General features: G+C 52.8%; 2 protein-coding genes, 2 long non-coding RNA genes and 9 other non-coding genes across 17 annotated transcripts; 1 reads left to right on the top strand and 12 right to left on the bottom strand.

Annotated features, from left to right (window-relative positions):
* Positions 1-192: 192 nt before the first annotated feature.
* On the bottom strand, positions 193-846 carry TEX54 (testis expressed 54). Its single transcript, XM_051833194.3, has 2 exons — positions 584-846; positions 193-469 (listed from the first exon to the last, which is right to left on the bottom strand). The coding sequence occupies exons 1-2, from the start codon at positions 783-785 to the stop codon at positions 255-257; spliced, it is 417 nt and encodes a 138-aa protein (XP_051689154.3). The 5' UTR covers positions 786-846; the 3' UTR covers positions 193-254.
* WDR74 (WD repeat domain 74) lies at positions 805-8,545 on the bottom strand. 4 transcript variants are annotated; one of them, XR_016229247.1, is made up of 12 exons: positions 8,321-8,545; positions 7,505-7,673; positions 7,326-7,432; positions 7,116-7,237; positions 3,458-3,533; positions 3,193-3,339; positions 2,930-3,031; positions 2,047-2,158; positions 1,909-1,964; positions 1,479-1,624; positions 1,305-1,361; positions 805-1,027 (listed from the first exon to the last, which is right to left on the bottom strand). XR_016229247.1 is itself a non-coding variant. In XM_070069509.2 (12 exons), exons 4-12 carry the CDS (start codon positions 5,664-5,666, stop codon positions 848-850), a joined length of 939 nt encoding a protein of 312 aa, XP_069925610.2. In that variant the 5' UTR covers positions 5,667-5,717; positions 7,116-7,237; positions 7,326-7,432; positions 7,505-7,655; the 3' UTR covers positions 805-847. The 4 variants fall into 4 exon arrangements, 2 of the variants coding, with proteins under 2 accessions (XP_069925610.2, XP_051689152.3); XM_070069509.2 differs by lacking the exon at positions 8,321-8,545 and adding an exon at positions 5,593-5,717 and having other exon boundaries at positions 2,047-2,147; positions 7,505-7,655; XR_016229254.1 differs by having other exon boundaries at positions 2,047-2,128; positions 7,505-8,545.
* Positions 1,845-4,174, top strand: LOC103352292 (uncharacterized). The gene is made up of 2 exons (XR_001795662.4): positions 1,845-1,983; positions 2,264-4,174. It is a non-coding gene; the product is annotated as an uncharacterized LOC103352292 (long non-coding RNA).
* Positions 8,546-9,184: 639 nt separating the features above from the next.
* LOC127487489 (U2 spliceosomal RNA) lies at positions 9,185-9,375 on the bottom strand. The gene has a single exon (XR_007914334.3). It is a non-coding gene; the product is annotated as a U2 spliceosomal RNA (small nuclear RNA).
* Positions 9,376-17,106: 7,731 nt separating this feature from the next.
* Positions 17,107-20,446, bottom strand: LOC103352291 (uncharacterized). 2 transcript variants are annotated; one of them, XR_016229267.1, is made up of 11 exons: positions 20,339-20,446; positions 19,933-19,977; positions 19,664-19,750; positions 19,420-19,470; positions 19,066-19,097; positions 18,590-18,636; positions 18,375-18,409; positions 18,135-18,167; positions 17,648-17,681; positions 17,387-17,415; positions 17,107-17,192 (listed from the first exon to the last, which is right to left on the bottom strand). It is a non-coding gene; the product is annotated as an uncharacterized LOC103352291 (long non-coding RNA). The 2 variants fall into 2 exon arrangements; XR_016229268.1 differs by having other exon boundaries at positions 19,933-20,106; positions 20,339-20,435.
* On the bottom strand, positions 17,484-17,609 carry LOC127487483 (small nucleolar RNA SNORD22). Its single transcript, XR_007914328.3, has one exon. It is a non-coding gene; the product is annotated as a small nucleolar RNA SNORD22 (small nucleolar RNA).
* LOC127487482 (small nucleolar RNA SNORD31) lies at positions 18,010-18,078 on the bottom strand. Its single transcript, XR_007914327.3, has one exon. It is a non-coding gene; the product is annotated as a small nucleolar RNA SNORD31 (small nucleolar RNA).
* LOC127487481 (small nucleolar RNA SNORD30) lies at positions 18,241-18,309 on the bottom strand. Its single transcript, XR_007914326.3, has one exon. It is a non-coding gene; the product is annotated as a small nucleolar RNA SNORD30 (small nucleolar RNA).
* Positions 18,480-18,544, bottom strand: LOC127487490 (small nucleolar RNA SNORD29). The gene has a single exon (XR_007914335.3). It is a non-coding gene; the product is annotated as a small nucleolar RNA SNORD29 (small nucleolar RNA).
* On the bottom strand, positions 18,751-18,875 carry LOC127487484 (small nucleolar RNA SNORD22). Its single transcript, XR_007914329.3, has one exon. It is a non-coding gene; the product is annotated as a small nucleolar RNA SNORD22 (small nucleolar RNA).
* On the bottom strand, positions 19,167-19,242 carry LOC127487491 (small nucleolar RNA SNORD28). Its single transcript, XR_007914336.3, has one exon. It is a non-coding gene; the product is annotated as a small nucleolar RNA SNORD28 (small nucleolar RNA).
* On the bottom strand, positions 19,539-19,614 carry LOC127487492 (small nucleolar RNA SNORD27). Its single transcript, XR_007914337.3, has one exon. It is a non-coding gene; the product is annotated as a small nucleolar RNA SNORD27 (small nucleolar RNA).
* Positions 19,818-19,891, bottom strand: LOC127487480 (small nucleolar RNA SNORD26). Its single transcript, XR_007914325.1, has one exon. It is a non-coding gene; the product is annotated as a small nucleolar RNA SNORD26 (small nucleolar RNA).
* Positions 20,447-20,554: the final 108 nt, after the last annotated feature.

The raw sequence follows: 20,554 nt of genomic DNA, 5'->3' as shown, positions 1-20,554 counted from the left end.
GCGCCACGCCTTTTCGAGCCCGGCGACCTGGGAGGCACGCCCCCCGCCCAGACGCAAGCGTGGCTCCCCCCTCCCATTGGCCGGGCCGCCGCCGTAGCCCCGCCCCGGGACGGAGCCTTAAAGAGCCCGCCGCCTCCGGGGCCCCTGAGCCCACAGCCCACGGAGCGGGCTGCAGAGGGTACGAGTCATCTGGCGGGTCCACGTTAGAAATTTTATTCTCTGAGGGCTGCGGCGGACTGACAGCAGGGCTGGGGTCACCCCTTCTCCGGCTCTTCCTGGCTTTCCTCAGGTTTGTCTTCCGGGATCGGACTCTCCCTCTTCTGGATCTGCTCTGACTGCCTCTTGCCGGACCGCGAGGAGCCCCGGCGGCTGAACAGGGATAGCCGCCGCCACAGCACGGTGATCAGAAGGCTTTCGTTCGACTTGCGATTCCGGTGGCCAGGGGAGTCCAAATCGATTCCGTGGGCGCCTGCAGGGACGAGGCCGCTGAAATCACCTCTACCCTCCGGGGCCGGACCTCCGGGGCTCTCCCCCGGGGCAGCGCCTTCCCCAGCCTCCGGGCCCTCACCGCCCCTGGTCCTACCTTCCCCAGCTCCCTCGAACTCTTTGGCCTGCTCATCGGTGGTCGGAAAGTCCTTGTCTTGGCAGCAGCCCATGGCCCCGCACGGCCCCTGACTCCGTACCACCCACGCCAGCCTGCCTGGCTCCAGGCCCGGCTTTTGTGACGTCAGATATCCCACTGCCCCAGCGCAGGGAGCCCCCACAAGCCACCCCTCTCCTCCCATCACAAAAGGCTCAGGGTCATGCGGGTATTGAGCTGTTTATTTACAAAACGGGCACAGGGTCTTCAAGGGCTGGTGGAGCCAGCGCGCTTCTTTTTTCTCCGTCTGCTTTGGAGAGCCCCTTGCGCCGGCTCCGAATCAGGGAGTTTGCGCTTGGCAGCTGCCTCCAAAGATGCCCAAAGTTCATCCGTCTCCCTGTCTTCTGAGGGCAGCTCACCGGGCTCTTGAGGCTCTTGGGGTTCATCCTGGTGAGTGGGAACGAAGTGCAGGGTCAGAGGCACAGTGACAGACCCCGGGAAGGAAGCCCTGCCTGGGAGGCAATTCCCCTGAGCATCAGCACCTTTGTCATTTTCCCAGCAACCACTGCTGTCCAAGCTCCTGGAGATGCCACGCTTGGCAGTCACCCTGTCAGAACTTCAGCTGTTCACACCCCAGGAAAATGTAGTAACTGGGCAGCCCCCTGTGTGTTCCAGCTGCCTCTCTCTGTCCTCGGCTGCCATGTTCCCAGACCCAGCTGCTTACCTCCCAGTTATCCCTGCCTGACAGGAGCAGGCAGTTCAGTCGAGACTTGAGATAAACCTGCAAAGGAGGAAAGGCCTTGAGGAGCCCTGGCCTGAGGCAGAGACAGGAATGGGGCACAGAATGCAGGGGCTCCAAGACAGAGTTAGGGGTGAGGTCAGGGGACTGGGCTCTCACCTTGTGCTCCAGGCCTCGAGGATTCCGGATCCTGTGTATCCTTAAGACTCTGTCCAAGCCACAGGAGGCCAGTAAGGGTTTTGAAGGGTGGCACTGCAACCCCCGAACACTGCCCGCCAGTCCCTTGAGACAGCCCAGCAGGCGCCCTGGAGAAGCGGGGAGCATCAGGGCTAGCTGGCCAGTACTGTTCGGATCACTTCACATTGTAACATCTCACGTTCACTACCCTGCGGCAGGAGTTAGCTGTACTTCCATTTTACATGTGAAGAAACCAGGGCACAGGGAGGTGAAGTAACTATTCCAAGGTCATACAGCTTTCAGTGAAATCAAGCCTTGACTTCAGGCCCAAAGCTCCCCAACAGCAGCCCGGAGGGAGGCCTGCCTTTGTCCCCGTCCCGTCCCTTCTCCCGACACCTCCCAGGACACTGACCTTGCCGCAAGTCGATTTCCGCCAGCTGCCCGTGAGTGTTTCCCACAATCACAGAACTGAGGAGACCAAAGACAGGTGGGTCAGCAGCAACCGCCTGAGCTCCTGCCAAGCCCCACCGCTTCCCCTCTAGACACTCACTTGCCCTCAGGAGTGAGGGTCATGGCTGTCAGCGGGTACTCTCCATAGGTGGTCTCCAGGACTGGCCGGCGCTGGGGGGAGGCTGGGTCGTAGACACGGACCTTGAGGAAGACTGAGACATCACAAGTGCACCCTCACCCCGCTCACTGCCCTTGAGTCTCTCTCTATCTGCACCTCCTCTGAGGGACGTGCTTTCTTGTTGATGTCCCTCTCACAGGGAACTCTGATGGGAAATGTGTGCCTTTTCTCTGAGTGTCCGCGCATCGGGGAGAGCCGCTTAGAAGCATCAGTGGACGGGGCGAGAGAAGTTCCCAGGTTTGGGGTGTGTGAACATTGGTATCCTTGTATTAACAAGTCTACAAAATTCAGAGGGCACTGAACTGCAAGCAGAGAAGTGTAGCCTGAACACGGGAGGAAGCGTGAATATGTGAGCAGAGATGTTATCGCCAGCATCTGCCTTCAGTGTGCAGAAGCAAAAAAGACAGCACACACAGCGACCAGCCCAGCCTGTCCCAGGACTTTCAACAACAGAAGCCAGCTGAGGTCAAAGCAGGGAGGGACCAGCCTGGGTCTCAAAGCAAATAAGAGAGGCTGTATCCAGACCAGCCCAATGTCTGCTCATGACACCTGCACCCTGGCAATCCCCCTGGGAAGGGAGTGCTTCCTGTCTTATGTGTGGGAGGGGAAGGAAATGCCACAGTTCAGGAAACCCCATCCTAAAATGCAGTAAGGAAGTCACAGGCTCAGGGACAGAAACATTTTCCCTGAGAACTCATGAGGGAAGGACGATGGTGAAAAGGAGGCTGTGCACTCCACAGGGCCAGTTCTGCACAGGGAAGCTGCTCTGTTACCCACGAGGAGGTGGGGCTGAGTGGGACTTTACCTGGTGGTAGCCTGTGCAAGTGACAAGCTTCTGTGACCCAGGGAGGAACTGTATGTCCTGGTCCCAGATGGGAACACGCAGGTCAAGCCAGTCATTCCGTACCTGGTGGAAGGGGCAGCCGGGGTCAGGGCTGTGGGAAGCACGGAAGCCCCTTCCTGCAGCCCTCCTTGATTGCCCCTGAGCCCATCTGGTCTGACTCAGAGTCACTGTCTAGGCCCCCCAGGGCCTCAGGGGCAGCCCATCCCTGCCCGTCACTCACTCACATTCTTGGCCCTGAACACGGGTTCCTCAGACCCCTGCAGGTCCCACACCTTCAGAGCATTCTCCTTCCCACCTGTGGCAACCACATGGGGGCGTGCTGGGTCTTGGCGCATCCTACACAGCCCAGGGCCCACCCTCAGTTCCAGGAGCTGAAAACAATGGAAGATGAGCATTACTTCCAGGGTCCTTAATCCTCCTGCCCCCAAAGCCCTCAGTAGGCTCCTCCCCAGCCCCACCTTCCTCAACCATCGGGCAAGGGGGCTTCACCGGGTCAGAGGGGGCCTCCTTGTCGTTGTCACGCCACACTCTGAGGATCCCAGAATCCACACATGTGATGAGGGTGCTGCAGAGGGAGGGTACAGTTTGGATCTGTAAAGTGTGAAAGTGTCCTCTAGGCCTCAGCCAACACTCACCCCAAACTCATCCTCACTAGACTCCTTCCCAACAGCCCACTCTGTAAGGAAGCTTCTAGGTTCCTGGGTTTAAGTGGGGCTGACAGCTTCTAGCTTCCTATGAACTCATTCAATTTACTCAGCATGGTGAGGGTTTACCAGTTTTATAAGTGAGGAAATGGCACCTCTGAGAAATGAAGATAATCCACACAGGGGTCAGCATCTGATCTTGGAGTTAAGACACCAGTTAAGGGCCAGCACTGTAGCATAGCGGGTAAGGCTGCTACCTGCCGTGCTGGAATCCATATGGGCATTGGTTCGAGTCCCAGCTTCTCCACTTCTGATCTAGCGCTCTAGATCCAGCTCTCTCTTTCCTATGGCCTGGGAAAGCAGTAGAAGATGGCCCAAGTCCTTGGGCCCCCGCGCCTGTGTGGGAGACCCGGAAGAAGCTCCTGGCTCCTGGCTTCAGACCAGCCCAGCTTCCAATGTTGCAGCCATTTGGGGAGTGAACCAGTGGATGGAAGATATCTCTCTCTCTGCCTCTCTGTAACTCTTCCTTTCGAATAAATAAATAAATCTTAAAAAAAAAAAAGTTTGTGGACTCAAAAGTCTTTCATACCATAGCCTAGGCAGCTCATTTCGAAAGCCTAAAAGAGTGTTAATTGTTAAATTAACAAGAGTCACCATGCAATAACTTCCCATGCAGGACCTCTGTCCTCAATAAGCTGTATTGAGTTAACTGTAAAACCAGTTCTCAGGTTGTGTGTGTGTGTGTGTGCAAATTGTTGAAACCTTTACTTAGAATAGAGTTGGTCTTCTGTGTACAAAGTTAACTGAAAATGAATCTTAATGGAGAATGGGACTGGCAAGGGGAGAGGGAGGAGGAAGAGGGGTGGGAGTGTGGGTTGGAGGACGGGTATGGTGGGAAGAATAACAATATTCCTCAAGTTGCACTTATGAAATTTGTATTCCTTCAAAAATAAATTAAAAAACTAAATGATTTATTTTTTGAATTAACCAACTCAACTCGGAATGTTTGGTTTACAGGTACTGCTCACTGTTCTCAAATTTCTGGGTCAGCCCACCCCATTTATTTATTTATTTATTTAATTTTTTATTTATTTAACAGGTAGAATTATAGACAGTGAGAGAGACAGAGAGAAAGGTCTTCCTTCCATTGGTTCACTCCCCAAATGGCCGCTAATGGCCAGCGCTGCGCCGATCCGAAGCCAGGAGCTAGGTGCTTCTCCCTGGGTCTCCCAATGGGGGTGCAGGGGCCAAGCTCTTGGGCCATCCTCCACTGCCCTCCTGGGCTACAGCTGAGAGCTGGACTGGAAGAGGAGCAACCGGGACTAGAAACCGGCGCCCATATGGGATGCTGGTGCTGCAGGCAGAGGATTAACCAAGTGAGCCACGGCGCCAGCCCCGAAATGATGTTTTATTAAAAAAATAAATAAATAAAATAAAAAATAAAAAAAGAGATGCCAGTTAAGACAATTGTGTCCCCTGGTGCTGGCACTGTGGTGTAGTGGGTAAAACTGCCTCCTGCAGTGCCGGCATCCCATAGGAGCACTGGTTCGAATCCCGGCTGCTCCACTTCTGATCCAGCTCTCTGCTATGGCCTGGGAACGCAGTGGAAGGTGCCCCGACTCCTGGGCTCCTGCACCCACGTGGGAGACCTGGAAGAAGCTCCTGGTTTCGGATTAGCAGAGCTCTGGCCATTGCAGCCATTTGGGAAGTGAACTAGTGGATGGAAGACCCCTCTCTCTCTCTCTCTGCAACTCTGCCTTTCAAAGAAAATAAATAAATCTTAAAAAAAAAAAAAAAAAAAAAAAAGACACTTGTATCCCATATCAGAGTCCCTGGATTTGATGCCTGGCTCTATCTAGTTCCTGATTCCAGTTTCTGCTGGTGCAGGCCATGGAAGGCACCAGGTGACAGCTCAAACAACTGAGCTCCTGGATTAAGGTCTCCCATGTGGGTGCCAGGGATCCATCTACTTGTAATCACCTGCTGCCTCCCAGGGTCCACAGTAGTAAGAAGCTGAAGGTGGAGCCAGGACTTGAACACAGGCACTCTGACATGGGATCCGGGTGTCTCAAGTGGAGTCTTAAGCACTGTGCCAAACAACCCACCTGTTGAGTCAATTACCAGGAGTCAAGACCAGTAGCCCTGAAGGGATGCGAGTGGGACTGCGCTGGGTCAAAGTCAGGCGCTAGCTTCCTCTCTTGAGTTCTTTGTTCTGGTTTCAAGCCTGAATGCTCGTCTCTCATTCAATACACTCCTCTCAAGAAGCCCCAGGTAGTCTCTCCCCAGGAAGTCTCTCCCCAGGACCTGTATGCTCTTTCTCACATCCGTCCACCGTCTCCGTCTGAGTTCAGGCTCTGTTATCGCTCACCTGGGCTGTGGCAACAGTCCCCCAACTGCTCTGTCATCAATGCATCCCGCACACTCCTACAGGCTCATGGTTCCAACAGGAGCACTCCCAGCTCCAAACCCATTACCTATCCTCCACCTACAAAACTGAAGCACAGTTCTCTTACAGCCCTTTACATTTAGTTTCAAGAGACTACCACACCCATCTATGTCAAACTGCTCCCTGTGGCCAGCACTGTGGTGCAGTGGGTTCAGCCAGTGCCTGTGCCACCAGCCTTCCATCCGAGCGCTGGTTCGAGTACCAGCTGCTCTACTTCCAATCCAGCTCCCTGCTAATGCAGCTGGGAAAGCACTGGAAGAGGTTCCAGGTGCTTGAGTCCCCGTCACCCAGGAAGACCTGGAAGGAGGTCTGGGCCCTCATGGCTACTAGGGGAGTAAACCAACTGAGGGAAGATTTCTATGTCTCCATGTAACTCTACCTTTCAAGTAATAAACCATCAAAAGCTAAGTAAAATAAACTGCTTCTTTAACTTTCAACCTCCTAATGACATTTATCTCATGTATGGATCCTGCAGCCTGCCACCAGTCCTCGGGCTCGGCCCAGGCAGTACCCTTCCTCTAGAATGCCCTCCACCCTTTGTGAACTTGCAAAACTGTACCTATTCTTCAAGATGTAGCTCAAAATCCTGTCCCCCGCGTAGCCCTTGCAGACCTCCCTGTCAGCATTAACCCCACCAAATCTACGCAGCCTGTCCATGCACGGCTTGCTTTCATCACCTTTTGGAGAAGAGATGGGTCAGTAACCCAGTCACCAGCACCTTCGTTTCCTTTCCTTTGGGCTCCTCACCGCCTTGGTGGTTGTCAGTGCCCACTAAAAGCATGCTCGAAATGACTAAAGGTCTGTCCGCGAGGTTATAATGGAGCCCGAAGGAAAATCCTGGGGGATGCGAACTTAGGAGGCAGAAACGTCACCTGCAGTCCTTGCATCCTGCCCAGTGCCTGAAACTTAGCAGGTGTTCAGTAGACGTATACAGTTACAGGAACTGAACGAAGGAGGAATCCAGCCCGTTACCCACCCCAGGCTCTCGTCCGCCGTCCCCCAGGCAGCCTCAACACGCCCCCCAGGACCTGAGTTTCAGCAAGAAGACTGGTCTTACTCGTCGGCCCGGGCGAGGCCCCGGAACGCGCCCTCCCCGCCGGGGCAGTGCCTCTGTCCCTGGAATACTCCTTCCTCGGTACCGAAGCGCTTCACCGTCCCGTCCGCGCACCCCACCAGGATCTGTGTGCAGAGGAGGGCGGGGAGTCAAGGAGGGCGAGGCTGCTGCACCTCGGCTCCCCAGGCTCCAGTCCGGCCCGCGGCGACTCACTTGGGTCTCGCCGCCCGCGCCCCAGCACAGGACGCTCACTGCCTCCTCGCGCCGCGGCTGTCCCGCGGCCGTGAAGTTCGTCGCCTGTTTTCGCTGAAGGTTCACCCCTGCGGGACGAGGACGTCAGTCGCACGAGCAGGCGACACCCGCAGTCCGCGACCCCCGACCCCAACACCCACCTTTCAGGATCCCAGTCTCGGTGCCGACCCACACATGGTTCCAACGAGCCACCGCAGCCGCCATGACAGAGCCGGGAAGCTGTCGGGTCGCACTTCCGGCGCGGTGCTTGCGTCACCAGAGCGCGCCCGGTGTCATCCGTCTTCCTGCGGTGGCCGGCAGCTTAAAGCGCTTCCGGAAGCAGGAGGTGTATGGAAATCGGGAGAGGAATTTGGACTTTTTGCACTTGTAGTGGAACGCATCGTCACTGATGGCGATGCCGGGGGCAGCCAGCCCAAGCCCAACTCCGTGCCCCGTCAACTAATACTACGTGTTCCGTTCTGTTAGACAAGAGCCACCGCAGAAACCATTGAAATCATTAAGGTGCGTAAGTGGCTTCATTTATGAGCGTAAACAAAACAAAAAAGGCGGGAAAAGTGAAGCCGAGGGCCCTGAGACAGCTCTGTCGCACAGTGGAGTTAGTTCCTCTCATCCAGGCTCCGTAATGCTAAAAATCAGCTCAAATTTGGAACAGAAGCAGATTCCCCCCAGGATACACTGCAGTACGTCCTTAGCGACCGAGCGGCTCCCTCGAGGGACGACGCTTAAACGTGGCTCTGAAATCGGTTACCCCCAACTTTGCTGTTTGGGTGAGGCATCCCATGCTTGAGAAGCAAGCTTAGCTTCCAGTCCGACTCCAGCGCTCAGCGAGTAAAAGCCACGGCCTGCAGTGCGCCAGGCCCGCATCCCGAAGGGGCCCCGCTCGGAGGCCCAGGTCCCTGCTGATGCGCCCAGCAGGCAGCGGAGGCTGGTCCGAGTGCCTGGGACGCTGCACCAACCTGGGAGACCGGGAGGAGCTCCTGGCTTCGGCCTGGTCCAGCCTCGGTCGTTGGGCTACTGAGGAGTGAGCCAGCAGATGGAAGGTCTCTGTTTCTCAAATGTTTAAAAAAGTACCTGGCTCCTGCCTTCGGATCAGCGCAGTGTGCCGGCCGCGGCGGCCATTGGAGGGTGAACCAACGGCAAAGGAAGACCTTCCTCTCTGTCTCTCTCACTGTCCACTCTGCCTGTCAAAAAAAAAAAAAAAAAATTACTTATTTGAAAGAATTACATAAGAGAAAGCCATCTGTGGTCCGCTGTCTCACTCCCCAAATGGCTCCAAGGCTGGGCCGACCTAGAATTAAATAGGAGGGGCCGGTGCTCTGGGCGCTGGTTCGAGACCCGGGTGCTCCACTTTCGATCCAGCTCTCTGCTATGGCCTGGGAAAGCAGTAGAAGGTGGACCAATTGCTTGGGCCTCTGCACCCGCATGGGAGACCCGGAAGAAGCTCCAGGCTTCGCTTCGGCGCAGCTCTGGCCATTGCAGCCAACTGGGGAGTGACCCAGCGGATAGAAGACCTCTCTCTCCCTGCCTGTCCTCTCTCTGTAACTCTGACTTTCGAATAAATGATAAATATTTAAGAAATAATTAAATAGGAGCCAGCAGCTTCTTGGTGCTCTCCCACGGGGTTGGCAAGAGCCCAAGTACTTTGGCATCTAACACTGGTATCCGCGACTCATTAGCGAAGAACACTGCACTACTGTGTTCTGAGATGTGTCAGAGCAGTGCACCCGAGCACCAAAACACGGTATTCATTTCCAAATCCAGAAAACACTAGAAATCACAGAAATTGTAAGTCTATTATTCAACCAATATTGTTCCCCCAAAGGGGGTGCACCGCTCCTGGAAGTACTGCAATACCAGGCCGATGCGTGGAATGGACGGAGCAAGCTCCTATTCCATCTCCTAGTCCCAAAAATCCATTTAATATATTGTCCTCGGATAGAGGACGTATCAGATATTAAACTGATAAGAACAGATACTACACTTGATCTTAGCCAAAAGGCCGAGAAGCGATACTGTGGTAACCGATTGCTAGGCAGCCCTACCTTTCCTGCAACTAATTCAGTTGTGATGATTTTCATAGCGAAAAGATTAAATTATATTTTGCTACGGAGTCTCTTAAAATAAAATTTTCATTATTTTTAACTCATAACAGGAACGATATGTTTGAAAAAAGACATTAAATAAAGTCCTTTATCGCTTCGCCAGCGGGTTTGCTGCTCAGATTATTTTGCATATCCCCGCCCCCTCCGCGTTTTTACATTCTCGGGATTGGTCGTCATGCCAGTCGCGACTTCATTGCGCGCATGTAGCCTTTTTCTCCCAGATGGTGGCGTTGGTCTCCCCAGGGGCGCCCGGCGGCGCGCCCTATGGCGCGGCCCCTCTCCCGGGATCTGTAAGCTCCGCACCGGAGCACGGGCTGGGATCCCCGCTCGCCACTTCCTGACTTGGTGACCTGGGCCTTGTTTCTTGGGCTCTTGGGCTCTGCTGAGTGGGGGTTGGAGCACGGGCTCTCAGGGGGTTGTCAGAACTGAGGACCCCGGGGCGAGGCGTCCGCCTCCGCCGGCCCAGAGCTGCCTGGGGAGCTGCGCCTTGTGCCGGACCCGTCTCTTCCCAGGGCGCCCGCCGCTGACCTGGAGCTCCCGCCCCGACCCCGCCCCTGGCTGCCGTGCAGGTCACAAAGCGAGAGAGGTCCCGAGTTCTTAGAGGCCAGACCAGAGGTGCCAGACAGGAGGGGAGGGCCCAGCCGCGACGTCCCCGACCCTGGAGCCCCCTAACTCAGCGCTGGGCTTGGATGAGGGATGCAAGCGTAGGTACACTTCATTGAAGCAGTTTTCAAAAAATCACTCAAAAGCAAAGCTTAGTTGTTTGCAGAGGGTTAATATCAAGCCAGCCGGGGCTCAGAAAGGACATCAGGCCCTGTTCCCTTGGAAACTGAATTCATATACATGTGGAGCTCAGCCTCGCTTGGAAATGGAGATCCTGTCGTGTAGAGCCCCATCTGCGAGTTCACTTCCCAAAAGCTTGGCATGGCCAGGATTTGTCAGACAGAAGCCAGGAGCCCAGAACTCAATCCAAGTCTCCCGCGTGACTGGCAGGGACCCAAGTACTTGAGCCATCATTCATCACTGGCTGTCTTCCAGGACGCACGCTGGGAAGCTGGGACTGAACCAGACACTCCAACATAGGAGGCTGGCTCCTAAGAGGATGCCTAACCCGCTGGTCCCCAGCACCTGCCTGGTGTGCAAACTTATACTTCTTGACACCAGCAACCTGAAAGTGTAGATTATCAGACACTTTGCAGTTGCAGTCCTATCGTGAGAACCTGGCCCCTCATAACCTCTCATCCTTGCCTGGTGAACTTGGGCCACATTGTGGCTTTGATGCAGACAGGCTCGCTTGCTTGCTCTCTCCCCCTCCCTCTCCAAAAGAAAAAAAAAATGTTCTAAAGAAATTAATACAAGGACAAAGGCAAAATTCAGTTTCTTTCAATTCCAACCTTTACCAGGTTCTGCAAGGCTCCCTGGCAGATGGGACTTTATTTTTTATTTTTATTTTTTTATTTTTATTTTTTTTATTTTTTGACAGGCAGAGTGGACAGTGAGAGAGAGAGAGACAGAGGAGAGAAAGGTCTTCCTTTGCCGTTGGTTCACCCTCCAATGGCCGCCGCGGCTGGCGCGCTGCGGCCGGCACACCGCGCTGATCCGATGGCAGGAGCCAGGAGCCAGGTGCTTTTCCTGGTCTCCCATGGGGTGCAGGGCCCAAGCACCTGGGCCATCCTCCACTGCACTCCCTGGCCACAGCAGAGAGCTGGCCTGGAAGAGGGGCAACCGGGACAGAATCCGGTGCCCCAACCGGGACTAGAACCCGGTGTGCCAGCGCCGCAAGGTGGAGGATTAGCCTAGTGAGCCGCGGCGCCGGCCTTATTTTTTATTTTTTTTAACCTGCGTGCTGGGATGCTGGCACCGCAGGCTGAGGCTTCAACCCACTGAGCAACAGTGCCAGCCCTGGCACTTCATTCCTTCTGTCCCAGCTACAGCCAGGTGTGCAGGAGGTGGGTGAAAGTGACTTCTAGTCCAGGAGCACAGGCAGTTCTCCAGCAGCCAGCACTTCCCCTCTTCCTCCTCACAGCAAAGGGGAGCAAGGAGATGCTACCCCTGCTTCTCACTGCCGTGGGACCAGAGGCTGACGGTGAGTCCCATAAGAACCCATATCCATGTGTTTGTGTGTATTGAGCACACGTTGTGCAATGACAAAATCATGTGTGGACTTGCCCTCATGATGTTTATAGTCTACTGGGGGAAACCTGGAGAAGATCCCTGGGCTCCCCCAGGCAGGAGATGACAGGGCGGCTGTGGTAGCAAGATGGAGAGAAAAGGAAGCGCTCACAGAGACTCACTGGCTTGGATGAGAGGTGAAGAGAGCCCGGGGAAGAACAGTCTTTCCATGGGAGTACACTTCCATTGTTAAATGCATGGAGCCAGTGTTGTGGTGTAGCGGGTTGGGCCACCACCTGTGATGCTGACGTCTCATACGGGAGCCACCTGAAGTCCTGGCTGCTCCACTTCCCGTCTAGCTTCCTGCTAGTGTACCCCAGTACTTGGGCTTCTGCACCGGTGTGGGAGACCCGGATAAAGCTCCTGTTGCTGGCTTCTGCCTGGGCCAGTGCTGGCTGTTTCCACCATTTGGTGAGTGAACCAGTGGATGGAAGATCTCTCTATATATATAACTCTGTCTTTCAAATAAATACATAGGGGTGGTGCTGTGGCGTAGTGGGTAAAGCCGCTGCCTGTAGAGCTGCCATCCCTTATGGGCACTGGTTCTAGTCCTGGCTGTTCCTCTTCTGATCCAGCTCTCTGCGATGGCCTGGAAAAGCAGTAGAAGATGGCTCAAGTCCTTGAGCCCCTGCACCCACATGGGAGACCCGGAAGAAGCTCCTGGCTCCTGAATTCGGATCCACCCAGCTCCAGCTTTTGCGGTCATTTGGGGAGTGAACTAGTGGAAGACCTCTCACTTTCTCTGCCTCTGCCTCTCCGTAACTCTGCCTTTAAAGTAAATACATAAATCTTGTAAATAAATACATAAATCTTTTAAAAATTTGTTAAATTCATGGTTTATTTTCGTGAAACTGATATGCCTTAAATTGTCAGGTGGTTGGTTCCTGCTACCCATGTGGGATTCCTGATTTGAGTTCCTGGCTACTGACTTTGGCTCTGCGTGGGCCCTTGTGGGCATTTGGGGAATGGATCAGTGGATGGAGATCCTTTTTGTTTCTCAAATTAATTAACTGAGTTTTAATTTTCTTTTAAAGAGTTATTTGTTTGAAAGGCAGAGATACACAGAGAGGGAGGGAGGGAGGGAGAGAGATCGAGAGATCCACCTACTGCTTCACTCTCCAAATGGCTGCAATGGTTAGGGCTGGGCCAAGCAGAAGCCAGGAGCCGGGAAATCCATCATGATCTTCCATGTCGGTGCAGTGCTCACACGGAATGCTGGCATTACAATTGATTGTCTTTCAAACCTCCCTTCAATTTTTTTTTTTTTTAAAGACTTCTTTACTTACTTGAAAGGAGAGTTACAGAGTGGCAGAGGGGAGAGAAAGAGAGCGAGCGAGTGAGCTCTTCCATCCACTGGTTCACTCCCAAAATGGCCACAATGGTTGAGGCTGAACCAGGCTAAAGCCAGGAGCCTGGAGCTTCTTCTGTGTGTCTCCAATATGGGTGCAGGAATCCAAGCACTTGGTCTATCTTCTGTTGTATCCCCAGGCCTTTAGCAGGGAGCAGGATTGGAAGTGGAGCAGCTGGGACTTGAACCAACACCCATGTGGGATGCCAGCACTGCAGGCGGTGGCTTCACCTGCTATGCTATAGAACTGGCCCTCTCAACCCTTATTTAAAATATATATTTATATAAATATATTATAAATATATGTATTTTTAAAAGAATGACAGAGGGGGAGGGAGAGACAGAAAAAAAGAAAAGGATCTTGTCAGCTGGTTCACTCCCCAAACACCTGTCATGTGGGTGACATGGACCCAAGTACTGGGGCCAGTTTTGTGATGCAGTGGGTTAGACCACCACCTGTGAAGCTGGCATCCCATTTGGTGCTGGTTTGAGTCCCAGGTGCTCCACTTGTGATCCAGCTTCCTGCTAATGTGCCTGGGAAAGCAGCAGAATGTGGTCCAAATGCCTGGACCCCTGCCACCCCTGTGGAAGATGCAGGAGATCCAGGCTCCTGGCTTCTGCCTGGCCCAGACCTGACTGTTGCAGCCATTGGGGGAATGAACCAGCAGATAGAAGGTATCTCTCTCTCCCTCTCTTCTATCTCTGTAAGTCTGTCTTTCAAATGAGTAAAATAAATCTTAAAAACAGGAACCCAAATGTTGGGACCACCATCAGCTCCATTAGCTGGGTCAGAAGCGCAGAGCAGCCAGAGCTGCAGTCAGGCAGTCTAATACGGGATGCTGGCATCCCAGGCCCAGCCCTGGCTGTTGAGCTGGAATGGAAAGCAGAGGTGGAACCCAGACCCAGGCCATCCGATATGGGATGCAGGCTTCTGAAGTCTTAACCACTAGGTCAAATACCCATGCCCAAGATATGCCTTCTTACTGCATCACAGTGTCTTCCTTCCAGCATTTGTTATCAATCTCAGGGTGTCTGAAACTCAGTGCAACTGACATTTTGGGCTGGTAATTCACTGCTTAGGGGCTGAGGCAGAGGGGCTGTCCTGTGCACTCTAGGGTTTAGCAGCATTCCTGGCCAGTTGCCCACCCCTCTACTCCCAAGTTGTGACAACCAAAAATATGGACAGTGCCAAATGAAGGGCAAAATTATCCCTGAGGACCACTGCATTATTTCAAATGACCTTCACTGAATATTGGCTGTCTTGTTTCCTTCCTCTGAGATCTAATCAAACAGCAGTCATGAATGCAAGAGCAAGGCCTTGGCCTCTCTGGGGAATACATGGCTGAGTTTAGAGTTTAGAATGGAGCAGCTTGTTGGTGCTTGTTTTTTTTTTTTTTTTTTTTTTTTTTTAAACCTATTTTATTTGAAAGGTACAGTGGCAGAGAGGGAGGCGGAGAGAGGTCTTCCATCTCCCAGTTCACTCCCCAAATGGCCACAGTGGTCAGGGCTTGGCTAGGCTTGAAGCCAGGAGATAGGAAATTTATTTGGGTCTCCTATGTGGGTGGCCGGGGCCCAGGTGCTTGGGCCATCCATCATCTGTTGCTCACCCAGGTACATTCAGAAGGAGTTGGACTAGAAATAGAGCAACTAGGACTCAAATTGGCACTTCCATGTGGGAAGCTGGTGTCACTGGTAGTGGCTTTACCTGCTGTTCAACACCAGCTCCTGGTGCTATTTACTGAGGTGGTCAGATGGTGGTTGGAGATGGAGGCAGTAAACTAAGGAGCTGAAACGGTCAACTGGGCAGTTAGATATGTCAGGAACTTGGAGAGGAGGGCATGCTAGAGACATTATAGTCTGTCATCAGTGTAGAGAAATATGGGGAGGAGCCGGCGCCACAGCTCACTAGGCTAATCCTCCAAATTGCGGCGCCGGCACACCAGGTTCTAGTCCCGGTCGGGGCGCCGGATTCTGTCCCGGTTGCCCCTCTTCCAGGCCAGCTCTCTGCTGTGGCCAGGGAGTGCAGTGGAGGATGGCCCAAGTGCTTGGGCCCTGCACCCCATGGGAGACCAGGAGAAGGACCTGGCTCCTGCCTTCAGATCAGTGCGATGCGCTGGCTGCAGTGCGCTGGCCATGGTGGCCATTGGAGGGTGAACCAACGGCAAAGGGAGACCTTTCTCTCTGTCTCTCTCTCTCACTGTCCACTCTACCTGTCAAAAAAAAAAAAGGGGGGGGGGCAGGCCTCATTCCAGGCTTGTCCTCCATTTCTCCATATTGCCCTGTCTTGGTTCTTAAGATTTGAGAGTCAGAGAGGCAGATGGAGCTCTCCCATCTCCTAGTTTATTCCACATGCCTGCAATAGCTGGGGTTGGACATTGCCAAGAGCCAGGAACTCCATCTGGATGCTTCAGACACATTAGCAGCAAGCTGGATTGGAACCAGAGCAGCTAGGACTCGAACTGGCCTTCTGACATGGGATGCAGGTGTCAAGTGGCAGCCTAACCCACTGAGCCAATCTTCATGTCTTCACATGAAGTCGTTAACTTGTGACTTAATTTTTTAAAATTTGGATTTGTTTTTGCAAATCAGGGGAGTATAGTGGTTCAAGTGAGTGACTACTTAAAGCAAATTTAGCCCCCAAGATAAGATTCCTATTCACCTGGTTTTCCATTTTCCAAGTCTGCTCTAAAAATTTTACTGGGGGCCAGAACTGTAGCATACCAGGTAAAGCTGCCACCTGCAATGCCAACATCCCATATGGGTGCCAGTTTGAGACCTGGCTGCTCCACTTCTGATCCAGCTCCCTGCTATGGCCTGGGGAAGCAGTAGAAGATGGCCCAAGTCCTTGGGACCCTGCACCTGCATGGGAAGACCCAGAGGAAGCTCTTGGCTCCTGGCTTTGGATTGGCACAACTCCAGCCATTGTGGCCAGTTGAAGAGTGAAACTGCAGATGGAAGACCTGTCTGCCTCTCCCTTTTTTTTCTTTTTTTGACAGGCAGAATTAGACAGTGAAAGACACACAGAAAGGTCTTCCTTTTGTCATTGGTTCACCCTCCATGGCTGGCGCATCCTGAGGATCCAAAACCAGGAGCCAGGTGCTTCCTCTTGGAAGCTTGCTCTCCCGGGCCACAGCAGAGAGCTGGCCTGGAAGAGGGGCAACCGGGACAGAATCCGGCGCCCCGACCGGGACTAGAACCCGGTGTGCCGGGGCCGCTAGGTGGAGGATTAGCCTACTGAGCCCTGGTGCTGGCCCTGCCTCTCCTTTCTGTGAACTCTTTCAAGTAAATAAATCTTTAAAAAAAAAATCCCACCAGGTACCCTATTGCAGTTACCAAGGGAGGTCCCACTTCTTAGGGAAATCTTCATACTGGGAATGAGTACTACAAGAACACATGTCCCAGCTACCCCACTCCCAATCCAGCTTCCCAATGGCCTGGTAAACTTCAAAAGATGGCCCAAGGGATTGGGCCCCTGCCACCCAGGACACCAGGCTCCTGGTCCCAGCCTGGTTGAGTGAACCAGTGGATGGATTTAGCTGCAACAAACACCAGGCCTAACTGTGACTGGAACCTCAGCAGGGCTCCTGAGACAGTCCTCTATGAGGTACTTAACTTCTGGCAAGGAGTGAGTGGTTGGGAGTCAGCTCCTGGTGTTTTGGTCACCTTCTAGTGGGCAGTTAACAGCCCAAGTACAGGGGTTACCTGCCACTCAGTGGGAGACTTCCAGAATTCTAGGGTCCTGCCTGGTTCAGCCTCAGCCCAGATTTGGGGAATGAACCAAATGAAAGGTCTGCGCTTCAGATTCTACCTCTCTGCCAACAAATCAGGGATGTGTCATGGCAGTTTATCCACTTCAGTGCCTATTTTCTAGTCCATACTCCTGTTTGAGGTACAGGCAAATCATCCAAACAGAACCTTACTTCCTTGAAGTGAGGCACTCACTCAAGGAAAACCCCCTTAAGGATGCTAGTGAAGCTAGCTGAACAACGCTTCTGTGGGCCAGGATATCTAGCATTAGGCCAACCTCCAGAGTAAGCTAAGCTGGGTTCAGCACCCACTGCATATTTGCAGGACTGATATGTCCAGTGAGACCCACCCAAGACATGAATCACAGTATAGGTCAAGAAGGAAAGCAGCTTTATTAGGAAGGCTGACATGATTGTCTTAGGGATTTGTAGATTTCTGACATCCTGCAATACTTCAGTCCTGCAAAAGGAAAAGAAAAATTTTCTTACTGAAGGCACACATGGATATAAAATGTTATCACTGTGATGTTCTGTGGGTTTACAATGCTATCTCAGTTATCATAAAGCTTGCTTTCTTGACTTATATTTACACACTGAATACATGTATTATAGTCACAAAGCATCCATGGGCATTTCTCTTCTATAGATACCTACCATTACATGCACCTCTTCTTTCTTCAGACCTGGAAAAAAATAAAACCACTTCAGCAGTGCTAGTTATTCCTTTTCTTGTGTGCAGAAACCCTTTATTGTCCCTCAGACAGTTCCTTCTGGAACACACTTTCCTCTTTTCTCCCAGCCAGCCCCAGTGGGTTCACCTTTACAGGCTCTGGGGCTAGGACAGGAAGTAAGACGTGTGAGTGCTTCCTCACTGGGAAATTCTAGTATAGCCCACCTTTATTTAAGGCTGCTTACCAGGAGCTTCAGCCTGGAATTCACCTTCATTTCCCTGAAAGAGATGAAGAAATGCACATCTGTAAAGGCTACACCAGTTTTTTTGACAGAGTTAGTAAGAGACAGAGTCTCCCATGTGGGTGTAGGGGCCCAAGCACTTGGGCCATCCTCCACTGCCTTTGCAGGCCACAGCAGAGAGCTGGCCTGGAAGAGGAGCAACCAGGACTAGAACCTGTGGTGCCAGCGCTGCAGGCGGAGGATTAGCCTTAGTGAGTGGCAGTGGCACCAGCTGGCTATGTCAGTTTCAAAGCACAATTCAGACAGCACTAAATACTTCCTACAGGCTACGAAGCCTACCCAATCAACTTAGTGTTAGATGAGCTCACAGGTCAGAAAATACCTTTCAGTCACAGTGATCAGACTGGGGCGGTATCAGACTCATCACTAGTGAGCCCAGACTGATTATGGCAGTTCAGACACAAATGGAAAATACAGAAGAGGTATTTACCTGGAATCACTCTGGGCTTCCAAGGTGCTGGACCTGAAACAAATAAGATTGAGCCTGTCACTGTTGCTCACACTCCACATTTGTTCCCACATAAGACACCATTCCTAGAAGTCAGATTTCCGAGTCTCAACAGCAAGCCATCAGCCGAACGAGATTCCAGTAAGTCATCATACATAGTCCAGAAAGGCATTTCTTCTCATCCAATATACTGGACTTACAACACATGTTGGAATTACTCACCTTTGAACCAACAAGCAGGCCAATGGTGACAGCACCTGAAGACAAGACAAGGGTGTGGGTCAAAGGTTCCTTATACACTGGGATCCCCCAGTCCTGTCTTAGCCAGTTTCTCAGGTGTTCATGTGTTTTCATGGTCACTCATAGTGAGCTAGTTTGATTCATCCCAGAAACTGCCTACTTTGCCAGCATAAACCACAGGACAAAAGTCAACTAACCTCTTCACTCTGAAGATTTCTCAGTGGAGCATAGGAACAGGAGGAGGCTGGTAATTAAAAAAAAATTATTGGCACAACATCCAGAGTGGCTTAAAGGTAGCCTAATGTAGCTGATTAGATGACCAGGAAAGCCCAGTTAATGCTATCTGTAAGAATCTGTTGCACCTCAGACAGTTCCTTACAGAACCAGTTCTCATCCCATCTCCCAGTCACCCCAGTGGGTTCACCATTACTGGCTCTGGGATTAAAACAGGGAGTAAGACAGGATGTCTGTTCCTCATTGGCACCAGACCCTGGCAAACTGCAACGTTTAAGTATCACTTTCAATTTCAAGAATTTGACCTTGGATAACAGTGGGCAACTGAGAAATAAGTCAGCTTTACGTCTATCTCCAGCAAGTCTCTGGTACAAGCATCATGATGGTAAACTTTCCCTTCGGATAATGACTTCACATGTTACCAGGTAAAGCAACTTACCAGCAGACAGAAGAATCCGTCAGCACGAGAACCTGGCAAAGGGGAGCAAATAGTTATTTCCAAATGCTACGATGAGACAAGATTTCTTCATGAACAACAACTGCCATCAGAACTCTAACATGCTATTAACTGTCACACTTCACCAAGCGTCAGCTTTATCAGCTCTAATCATCTGACAGTAATGTGGCATGCTGGGTAAAGGAAGAGCACCCCACTGGCGGGGACTCTTCTTCCCCATAAAATCATGTCAAGAGGAACAAGGTGGAAGCAGCAAAACAACGCTACACCAACCACCTGCCCTCCTGATTGCGGAGAACAATTCAGGAGACGACATACTTCAAGCTCCTGGCTTACCTTTGTTCACCTTGGGACGCGTCCAAACTCCCCAGGGCTGGTTATGTGACGCTGCGGATGAGAGGTACTTTATGTTAGCCAAGAACAGTCATTCAAAGACCCTGGAATACCCCCGGCCCACTTCTCAGTAGGAATGTGGCATCACTTCCTTGTTCAGCCATATGCTTGTCATTCTACGTTCGTTCATCATGGAGTGGCCAACCAGAAAATGTCCCTCCCTGTAACACAAGCCAAGGACGCCCACCTGGAGCCTCGCGGTACGGCCAGCGCTGCAGAGGGTGAAGGGGCAGCCTCCATCGTCGACCCGGCAGGTCCCCGATCCGAGCAACATCTGAAGAGAGACCATTCGGTCACACCCAGAACGGGGCGGGGGGCCCCAGCCACCCGCTACAAACAGTGCTGCTCAGAATTTGCATTTTCTCCACTAGCCCCTCAGCAAGAGAGAGTTCAAGTGTCGCAATCATCCCCGTAGCAGTTGATCAGAGAGGTTTCAGAAGGCCGGAGAACACTCACGCTCAGTAACGGCGCTCCCTCCGTTTGCTCAAACGCGCCCAGGTCCTGCAGGGGAGACTGAGTTAGAGCCGCGCATCTGGGCACGCTGTCCCCGACGCGGCGGCCGAACGAGGTATCGGCGCTGCAGGCCCCGTCTCCTCAGAGGGACTCATCCTCACGGGGCTCAGTACAGGTCTGTGAATAGGTCCTCATCATAGGGAGGCCCGCTCTCGCCGTTTTGTCCTTCACAAAGCCCCGCGGCGGCTCCCGAGGTCTGGAGACCAGAGAGGAGGCCTCGCCGCCTCCTACGCCCCCGCCAAGGCCACCACACGAGACAGCCCAAAAGATCCCCGAAGCGGACTGTTGCTTCTAAAAAAAAAAAAACAAAACCAAAAACCCAACAAGCATGAATTACAATGGAACCTACCTGCTTCGGACAGGAGAAAAATGAGGCCGAAGAAGCCCACGCAAGCCATTTAAATACCATCCCGCAGAGGCCCACGGGATTTGGGGGCGGGACTGTGGGGGCGCACGCGCACAAGTAGAAGGCGCGCAACGCCGGGGGTGTGGTGGGGGAGGGTTACCGGCATACGCGCGCTCTCGGTGCAGTTGCGGCGCGAAGAAAGGCGCGCATGCGCCGTGG

This window comes from Oryctolagus cuniculus, chromosome 1 (assembly GCF_051225735.1).
Source record: "Oryctolagus cuniculus isolate XC-2025 breed Fujian yellow rabbit chromosome 1, ASM5122573v1, whole genome shotgun sequence".
NCBI lineage: Eukaryota > Metazoa > Chordata > Mammalia > Lagomorpha > Leporidae > Oryctolagus > Oryctolagus cuniculus.
Note: the sequence above shows the minus strand (reverse complement) of the source record. Positions and strands in the feature narration are given on the sequence as shown.